We start from the raw sequence: 9,844 nt of genomic DNA on the forward strand, positions 1-9,844 counted from the left end.
CCACGGGGACCCTGGTCCAGAAATGGCGCATCTTGCTGCCCAGAGTTCATAAAGTCACCTCAGTAGCATCACATAGATAGAACTTGCAGGAGTGTAAATAGCCCAAGAGGAAAGGGAAGCTAATGATTGGAAGTTGTACTCCTAGGAAGCTTGAGACTTCCTCATATGCTCAAGAGTTTCCAGGGGACTGGCAGGGCCCCTTCTCCTCACTGCCAAGTTGCAAAATTGTGTGGTCACCTCCCCCAGCTTCCCTCCCTCCTATGCCCTTAGTCCTGGCCTCCTAGAGCCAGGACAAAGCCCTCAGGCAGTGACTGGGAGGGGAACAGGAGGAGGGACAGAGGGATGGGGAAGGCCGCACAAAGGAATTCCTCACACCAAGCCCCCTGACTGCCAGCTCCAGAGAGTAAAGAAGCCGACCTCCTCTCCAGCTAGCTCACTTGCGCCCATCTTTCCACCATGGCTATGCTCCGGCCATAGAGCCTCTCCAGGCCTTCCAAGAGGACCCACACTTCTTCCTGTAGGTGGCAACAGTGACACCTGTTTGACCAGTGAGGCTGAGCCAGGGACTGCGAGAGGGAGGAGGCAGACAACTCGGAGAGGAGCTGAGAGGCAGAGCTGCTGGCTCGCTTTGCTCACTGAGTAAAAGGTGTGAGGGCTCGGGAAGGCTGGGGGCTCCCGCTGGGAGCTGGGGAGCGAGGAGCCGCTGAGCCCAGTAGGGATGGAGTCCAGGGGGCTAGGCAGCACCCCTGTCAGATTCCCTGCTCCGGGTCTTTCAGACTGGCCAGATCCTGATTCCATCTTCCGGGCAACTCTTGAGGGAGGTAGGACTCTGGAAATCTGGGGTACAGAGGTATATGACCCTAGAGGAAACAAGGGGTGTGGAGTGGTGTTCAGAACAGGCTACTGTAGCCCAGTTCTGGGATGGGGAAAAACGGGCTTCCAATCTCCTGGGAAGGGACCCACAAGGTAAAGGTTTCTTCCCCAGCTCCCACCCTCCACTTCCTAGCCCGACCTTCCTTCCCAAGGGGAACTTAGTAAGGGGGCAGTTCCAACAGCAGGCACACCTTGCCTCCTTGCAGGAGCCCTCACACAGAGTGAACAAGGGGGCCCTGTTCTTTTGTACAGGACAGTTAGAGAGAGAGAGAGAGAGAGAGAGAGAGAGAGAGAGAGAGAGAGAGAGAGAGAGAGAGAGAGAGAGAGAGAGAGAGAGAGAGAGGATTATCCAGAGGTTCCTTTACATAGTGATTTTGAAACCCATTTTACTGGCAGCCAGTAGCCCACTAGTGTACACACATGTACACTTGCTGATACCTGACACACAGTCACACCGTGCTTACATTGGTGATTCAATAGTAGAATTCTCACCTGCTGCAAACAGCACACCCTCTCAAGTAGAATTACACTCACAAGCCCAGTCTGGTTTGTAAATCAGCTTGGTCTCAGCCATACTGAGAGATCTGTAAGGCACAGGAATTCCCTGATCCAAGACACTTCCCCTGCCGCCGCCACCACCACCACCACTGCCACAACCCCTGCTACACACACACACACACACATGCACCTTTGCCCTATGTGTGTAATGTACTTTCAGTAGGGATAGCTCAGAGGGTGGGGCCTCTGGGAGGGGGAAGGCGGTAGTTGGGTTTCTATTTGGGGTGGAGGGTGAGACTGTATATGATGATTGTGGGGGGAGGATAAGGCTAGAGTGGGGGACTTGGATTTTCAGGACTGTGCAAGCAGGAAAGATGCTCCTTTAGAAGGCTGGGAGTCAGGGATCCAGGCAGCTTGCTCCCCTCCAGTGTTTCTTCAATTGGCAGTGTCCCTAACCTCCGAGAAGTGGACACAGAGTATCTTTCAGTCTGGGCTTTGTGGTTTGTTCAATCCTGTATCCATAGCAACTAGTCAACTGGCTGTGCCTCCCTTCGCCTGTGGTCAGAATGGGAACCTCTGCTTCAGGTTACTCCTGCTTCCTGGGGTGCAAGACAGCACTGGGCTGCCTCAAGCTCCATCAGATCTGCCTTAACTTGCTGAACTGAGTTTACCCCACCCTGAGGCAATCTCTCCTAAGTCACTCTGGGCAAGCACTCCAAACCCAGAGTTGGATGTCATTACATAGGAAGGATCTGGAAAGAGTGGGTGGGTACACATGATGCCTACAAAAAGGCTGAACCACTGACTTCCTAGGTATCAAATAATAAAGACTCCAGAAATGGTCCCTCTTTTCTAGGTTTGGAATCAATCGCCTCATGAAATCCAGAGCTCTGAGTCTGCTCTGTGACAACCAACCTTCCTGAGCAGCAGCCCAGGCTTCTACCTCTACTGGCCCCAGGCTCCTCAAATACAGGGAAGGGAGACTGGGATCTGTCCTCTATAGGGTCCCTGATGGTCAAATGTCCTTTCGCTCAGGCCTTCACCATGGCAGAGTCCCCGGGTTGCTGCTCTGTCTGGGCCCGCTGCCTCCGCTGCCTGTACAGCTGCCACTGGAGGAAATACCCTAAACAGAAGATGCAAACCAGCAAGGTGGAGAAGGGATGGGGGAGGTGGCAAATTTGAAGGCAGAGGCTCCTTGGAGACCCATTGTATTCATAGGCTTCCCCCAGGAAGAAAATCTCCCTCGAATACTGCTCAGGGCAGGGCAGGAAGCTGAGCTGCCATTCTGGGGACCTCTGAGCATGAAATGGGGATCTGCTGAGAGATTCTCTCCTGCTCCTTTGCAGTGTGACTGCATCTGGTTTGGCCTGCTCTTCCTCACCTTCCTCCTGTCCCTGGGATGGCTGTACATCGGGCTCATCCTGCTCAATGATCTGCACAACTTCAATGAGTGTGTCATGTACCACCAACCCCTTCCTCCGAATACTGACCAACCTACCTCCCCTGTACTCGGCCCCACTATAAGTCATCTCCCACTCTACATGGCCCCTGAATCCTAGCGCTTCCAACTTCCTTAGAAAATTCCTCCAAGAAAACTCACCAATCCCTGAAGACTGTGGCCCTATGAAACATTTTCTCCTCACTCCCATCTAGTGGGTTTCCCCGGATCTAGTCAGTTCCCTGGATCAACTCCCAGCTCCATCCCCCTCCAAGTCATCTCCTCCCCTTGAACACCTTCCTTTACCCTCCTACAGATTCCTGTTCCGCCATTGGGGACACTGGATGGACTGGTCCCTGATAGTCTTGCTGGTCGTCTCTCTCCTGGTCACATATGCATCCTTGCTATTGGTTGGTCCAGGGACATCTGATCTAACTCCCACATAAGCCCTTCATTCCTGTTCAGGTCTTGTTCTCATCATAGCCACTGAGGGAAAGAGGATAATTCTTGGGTGGGAAAAAGATGCCGGTCTGCAAATCCCCACTAAGTGAACTTGCCTTCTCTCTGAGCTTTCTAAGTGCCCCTTCTGTCTGTTTCCAGCTCCTGGGCCTGCTCCTGCAGCTCTGTGAACAGCCTTTGCATCTTCACAGTCTCCACAAGGTGCAGTAAATTGGCAGTGATGGGGAGAGGGGATGCTGGGTCCAGTACCCTGATGTTCATTTGCTTTTCTATCCCTGGGGTCTGGGTCAGGACCTGAAACCCAGTACATATTTACTGAGTGAAAGAATAGTGGATGTGTTCAGGAAGGGGAAGAATCCTGTGTCCACAGAATGAAGAGGTAGCCCCATTCATTATAGCCTAGGCTAACAAGGAAGGTACATTCATTCATCCTGGTCCAGGTGCTGCTGTTCCTCATTATACTTGTAGTAGCCACTGGCCTTGTGGGACTGGATATCCAATGGCGGCAGGAGTGGCATAGTTTACGGCTGTCACTGCAGGTGAGTGGCTGATCTCCACTGTCTAGGTGGGAGCCTTGGCCCATGGCCAATTCTGGAACATTACATTGTCCCCGGTCCTAGGAGACTGCAGATCTCTCTGAACTGCAGAGAAGGGGGAGGCACCACACAGAACAATAGGCGCCTTCCTCACCAGCTGGTTTCCACAGGCCACAGCCCCATTCCTTCACATTGGAGCAGTTGCTGGAATCACCTTGCTGGCCTGGCCTGTGGCTGATACCTTCTACCACATCCACCCAAGAGGTGCCAACATCAGCCCAGATTCCCCCTCACTGGACACTAGTGTCCCCTCCCCAACAGTTTCCTGTACCTAAGCTCTGCCCTCTGTCCCTAGAGCTCTACCCTCTGTCCCTAGAGCCCTACCTCACAAGCCTTTTCCCAAAGCTTGTCCTCCACTTTCTACAGGTCCCAAGGTTCTGCTACTGTTCCTGTTTTTGGGAGTCACTCTGGTTATCTACCTAGCACCCCTGTTCATCTCTTCCCCCTGCATCATGAAACTCAGAGATTTGCCCCCCAAGCCTGGGTTGGTGGGACACCGAGGGGCCCCCATGGTAAGTGACAGATAGAAACCTGGGCAAGTACAAAGGAATCTGTTCCTCTAGGCTCAGGGACCAGGTCTGTAGGTTTCCAGGCCACCCCCTCCTGCTACCTCCTCACCAACTCCCTCTCACAGCTGGCCCCTGAGAATACCCTGATGTCCCTGCGGAAGACAGCTGAATGTGGAGCAGCTGTGTTTGAGACGGATGTGATGGTCAGGTGATGGAGGGTGGGGCCTAGGGAGTTGGTGGGCTGAGGGACACAGTGGGGACACTCAGGAAAAAATGGCGGTTCCAGAGATTTGTCTCCTGACACTTGTTGTGCCCACAGCTCTGACGGAGTCCCCTTTCTCATGCATGATGAGCGACTGAGCAGGACTACCAACATAGCCTCTGTGTTTCCGGAGCGAATCTCAGCTCACAGCAGTGACTTCTCCTGGGCTGAACTGCAGAGACTCAATGCCGGAGCCTGGTTCCTAGAGGTGAGGATACCAGCCAAGGTGAGGTGAGGCCACCATCTCAGTGGCACTCAGGGCAGAGTTCATTCCAGAAATATGCACTTGCTGCACCTTGTGCTGGTCAGTTAAGAACAGTCAGTCTCTGCCCTAGAGTCACTCCCAGATAGTAAGAAGGAGAGCCTAAGCAAGACAATTGGAATCGGAAATAGAGCAATAAAAATACCTCTTCTGGGCAGACGGGAGTGAGGTCCGCTGTTTCGCAAAGCAAGAATGTGGAACTAGTTCTGAGGTGCTACGATGGAACCCAGCACTGTGACTAGCGAGCACCCTACCACTGACATACACTCCAAACCCTTGCTTGAGCCATGGAGTTCTAGCTTGGGGTATGAGCATTGGGTGACGGCCAGAAACACAAGGAGGCTTCTAAAGAACAAAAAAGTAGCTCAATTTAACTGACAGATACAGCTCGTGGTAGTGGTAGGAAACAGAGGCTTGATCTTAAATTTGAACGTTGTACAGTGAAGTGTTGATTTTAATCCTCTAGGCAGTGAAAATATACTCAAAGGGGGGTTTCAGTTTCATAGCACCCCTTTTCCTGATTGTAAAAGGAGTATTTGTTTACTGTAAATTTTTTTTTCAGAAAAATAATTATAAACTGGAATCACCCATAATCCGACCTGTCTAAAGTATGCACTGATTATGTGTGTGTGAACATATTTTTTTTCAAAGAGATAAAAGCATAACACAGAAATGAAGTCTATATCTAATGGCATATCAGAGTAATTGAAAACCAAGAATGTGTATATTTGAACTTTGGCTTTAGCACTTGCTAGCATGGTGACGCTGGCCAATGGTCCCTAGCCAATCTGTGCCTCAGTTTCCTCATTTGTATGGCAGGGATAATAATTGTAGTACTTCCCTTCCCTTTTGGGCAGATTGTCAGTTCATACACAGAACATACCTAGGATTGTGCACATAGCAAATACCCTCTGTCAAACAACTTTATCTATGTCAGCCCTTCAGTTGATAAAAAAGGAAGGCAGACAGGACAGCAGAGACTTAGAACAGCCACAAGGAGGGATGAGAGAAAAGGCCAATCAAGTGCAAGTAAAAGGTCTGACAAGCCACAGTGGACAAAACCAAGAAATACAACACCAGCACTCCTGTGCTGTGGGCTGCCTGAGACAGTGTGCAGCCCCCAGGGCCAGAGGTGGAGGAGGCAGACAATTGTAACACTGAATCAGAGTTCAGAGGGTCCACAAAAGGGAACTGAGTCTCTTGAGAGCATTGTGGAAAGTGATTCAAGCTGAGGCTGGACTATTCTCGGATGCAGGTACAAGAAAGGCGCTGAGGGACCAAGGACAAAGCAAAGGGTCAAGATCACAGAGGTCTCTATGAAACTGAAAATATGATGCACATAAAGTTATGAATCTGGAGGAGTAGGATGCTGAGGCCATAGAGTATGATTTGATGGAAGAAGTCAAAAAGGTTTAGAGAAAGAAAGACCCTGGCTCAGAGGTAGACGGAATCTGGAAACATTTGGCAATCGGGTGTGGTGGCTCACATCTTCAATTCCAGCACTTGGGAGGTTAGAGGCAGGCATCTCACTGTGGGTTCATAGCCAGCCTGCTTTACATAGCTACATAGCAAATTCCAGGCCAGACAGGACTGCATAGTGAGACCCTGTCTCAAAACAAATAAACAAACAAAAAATAAATAAATAGGTTGCAAGGACTAGGAGAAAACCTAAAGACCTCTTGTGATGTTGAAATAATTTCCTTCTCTTATTAGAGGCAACCTTTCTGGGGGGCCAAAAAACTGTCAGGCTCTGATCGGAAGGAGGCTGAGAATCAGACAGTCCCAGCATTAGAAGAACTCCTGAAGGAAGCAGCAACCCTCAACCTTTCCATCATGTTTGACTTGCGCCGACCCCCAAGAAACCACACATACTATGATACTTTTGTGAATCAGACACTGGAGGCTGTGTTGAATGCGAGCGTGCCCCAAGCCATGGTGATGTTATCCAAGGATCCCAAAGCACTCCCCTCCTCTCTTTTACCCTTCTTTCCATCCTACCTTCATGGTCTACGTGATGATTTCCAGGCTGAGCTCCTGCCCTCACCTTCCTACCCCCCCACCCCTGCTCACATACCCCATTCTGTAACCAAACCTCTCTGCACCTGTCCCTGGAATCCCTAGGGCTTCCTTAGAATTATATTATACTCATTGTCCCTGAACCACAGGTTCTTTGGCTCCCAGATGAAGATCGTGCTAACGTGCAACAACGGGCCCCCAGAATGCGCCAGATATATGGACATCAGGGTAGCAACGGGACTGAGAGGCCCCAGTTTCTCAACCTCCCCTATCAAGACCTGCCTGTGTTGGATATCAAGTGAGTGCCAAGGAAAAGAATAGAAAAGACCCCAAGGTTGACTGTCAGGAAAGAACCGATGCAGGGGGCTTGAAAGCTATTCATCCATCCATCCATCCATCCATTCATTCATTCATTCCCACAATGCATACCTACTGAATGCTATAACGCATGCAGTCATGCAGCACTTGTTGTGGGCTTAAAGAAATAAATGTGAAAAAGATGGGAAAGGTCTTGGCTTTCATGGGATTTAGGAGCTAGCAAAAGTTATAGACAATAAGTCAGCTAAGATACGTTTATTCTGGGTAGGGATACTACGAAAACATGGTATAGTGGTGACCGGGCTTTGCTGTAAGGAAGCACATTAGAAAGCACTGGTGACTGAGCTGAGCGCCAGATGATTGATTACAAGGAGCTGACTATGGGCAAAAGAGAAGAAGCAAGGGTAGACTAACAAGCGGGCAAAAGGAAGGGGAAGCTGGAAAGATAGGCAGGGATCTGGCTCGTTAGCGCTTTGTAGGCCATGAGAACGGTTTTATTATTTTTCTACACTGCAGAGATCTGCATAAAAGGGAGTAGATCTGGGGCAGAGAGTCTCAGACATAAGCTGGGAAAATTCTGGATGTTCCCCATTTCCCCCTCCCCCACTTCCACAGGGCACTGCACCGGGATAACGTCTCCGTGAACCTGTTTGTGGTGAACAAGCCCTGGCTCTTCTCCTTGCTCTGGTGTGCAGGGGTGGATTCTGTCACCACCAACGACTGCCAACTGCTCCAGCACATGCAGCAGCCCCTCTGGCTTATTGTAAGGACTCTAGAACTGTCACTGTCCCTCATTTCCAATCTCTTATTCCCCTAAAACCCATCCTCTTCCATACTCATTTACCCCAGATGCTACTCTTGAGAGTTCTGACCACTGATGAGTATCTTCTATTTCCATAGCCCCCTCAAAAATACCTAATGATATGGGTCGCCACTGACTGTGTGTCTGTTCTACTGCTTTTGAGTCTCTTCCTCCTCCGAGGGTGAGTGCCTTTGCCTTGGTCTCCTAGGCACTTTCCCCAGGCCCCAAGTAAAAAGGCTGAGTCTGACTTGAGTGTGCTGCCTGGGATTAAGATTTTTGTCCATTCCAAATTTCAAGCCTTCTTTATCCCAAGAAAATGTCTTGACCCTGGGGAAAGCAGTTTGGAAAAATCCTGGGTTGGAAAGTCTTACTACAAGTTGATGGAACTCACAACAGAAAGTCTCTCTCTCTCTCTCTCTCTCTCTCTCTCTCTCTCTCTCTCTCCCCCTCCCTCCTTCCCTCCATCCCTCCCCCCCTCCAGGAGATGTGCTAAGAGAAACAAAACAGGTAAGAATGCCCTTTCCCTTTCTTTCTCATTTTCTCCTCCTAATATCTCCTGGCTTCACTCCCTACATGACCCATCTCTTACCCACTTCTCTAGGCTTAGAAACAGCAGTGCTACTGACCAAGATCAACAATTTCACCTCCGAGTGAATGCCGGGCCCAGGACCCCACCAGCTGCTGTCTAAGGCCTGTGTACACTGGTTAACAGGAAGGACAGGAGCTGAAGTGGAATGTCCTGGAATTAAATGTTTGGAGGAGGGAGCGTTGCTAACAGAAGATTTTGAACTAAGAGGGCCCTCTGTCCAGATGGTGGGCATGTCTCAAGCTGCCATGGAATTTGCTGCCTTTGGTGTTTTGACATGAATTAGTTGGAAAGACAGTGACTGACAAGAAGTTACTCCCAAAATGAAATTAAAGCAAGAAAGTGAGGGAGATTGCCAAGATAATGCATTAGGCCTGTGTGCACTTGTACTTGGATAGAAGACGCAGGGTGTGTCGGGGTGGGTAGCTCAGAACGATGACTGGAGGAAATCTGGTCGCAATGGCCTTTCCCGAAGAACTCTAAAGATGATGAAGACAGTCCACACTTTAAGCCGTCTCTCCTCACGATCAAAATTAAGCTTCTTTTCTGCGTGCAGGCTGGGAGTGAGAAAGCTCATTTAGCAATGTTATACTGTGTCTAGGGTAGGTTTTTATTATAAGCCGTGAATGGTTTCTGTATCTTGCCTGTTAATCTGTTATTCAATGAATTTTTAATTGTCATTTGGTCACACTCTAATCATTTCGACACCGGAGTTGGAAGGATGTAAAATGACATTGAGAAGTCATCATGAGGAGATTTGCGGTTAGGAGGTGGAAGGGCTAACACGGCCACCCTTCCTCCCCAGAGGTTAGAGAATAGCAGCAATTACTGCGCTCCGGGTAGCCCAGGAGCTTTGTGCAGGGGTTGCATTGTAGCTCCACCTTGTGGTCACTCGCCCTGAGAGGTCTGGATCCCTGGATAGATAGGGTGACATTCTTGATGAATGCCACCACTTTTCCTTGTGGGTTCGGAACTTATGTCCTTGACTTCAGACTCAGAGAGCAAAGTCTGATTTCCACTCCGTTTTTTTTTTTTTTTCCCCCTGGGATGGGCGTCTGGTTCAACCTAGCCTTCTCCTTGAGGAGCAAATTCCTCAATGTGTTGTTGCCTGTAAAGATAAAAGTTGAGATGGCCAGGGCAGAGCTGGCTTGGCGATGGTGAGGCAAGTAAAAAAGGGCGCGGGAAGAAAAAAGCTGGAACAAGTTGGGGTTCTGTGGCTGACCCT

General features: G+C 49.8%; 1 protein-coding gene across 1 annotated transcript; it reads left to right on the forward strand.

Moving 5' to 3' along the window:
- The first annotated feature begins 574 nt into the window (after nt 1-574).
- On the forward strand, nt 575-9,167 carry GDPD2 (glycerophosphodiester phosphodiesterase domain containing 2). Its single transcript, XM_080910310.1, has 16 exons — nt 575-646; nt 2,407-2,520; nt 2,718-2,821; nt 3,126-3,219; nt 3,410-3,469; nt 3,709-3,807; nt 3,975-4,068; nt 4,231-4,376; nt 4,499-4,581; nt 4,693-4,843; nt 6,611-6,832; nt 7,063-7,211; nt 7,847-7,994; nt 8,132-8,214; nt 8,515-8,540; nt 8,635-9,167. The coding sequence occupies exons 2-16, from the start codon at nt 2,416-2,418 to the stop codon at nt 8,685-8,687; spliced, it is 1,617 nt and encodes a 538-aa protein (XP_080766436.1). The 5' UTR covers nt 575-646; nt 2,407-2,415; the 3' UTR covers nt 8,688-9,167.
- Nucleotides 9,168-9,844: the final 677 nt, after the last annotated feature.

This window comes from Micromys minutus (assembly GCF_963924665.1).
Source record: "Micromys minutus genome assembly, chromosome: X".
Lineage (NCBI taxonomy): Eukaryota > Metazoa > Chordata > Mammalia > Rodentia > Muridae > Micromys > Micromys minutus.

Coding starts and splice junctions, on each gene's coding strand:
- GDPD2 (XM_080910310.1), top strand. CDS start 2,416: ATGGCAGAGTCCCCGGGTTGCTGCTCTGTCTGGGCCCGCTGCCTCCGC. Junction 3,220..3,409: donor CATATGCATCCTTGCTATTG/GTTGGTCCAGGG, acceptor GTCTGTTTCCAG/CTCCTGGGCCTGCTCCTGCA. Junction 4,377..4,498: donor GACACCGAGGGGCCCCCATG/GTAAGTGACAGA, acceptor TCCCTCTCACAG/CTGGCCCCTGAGAATACCCT.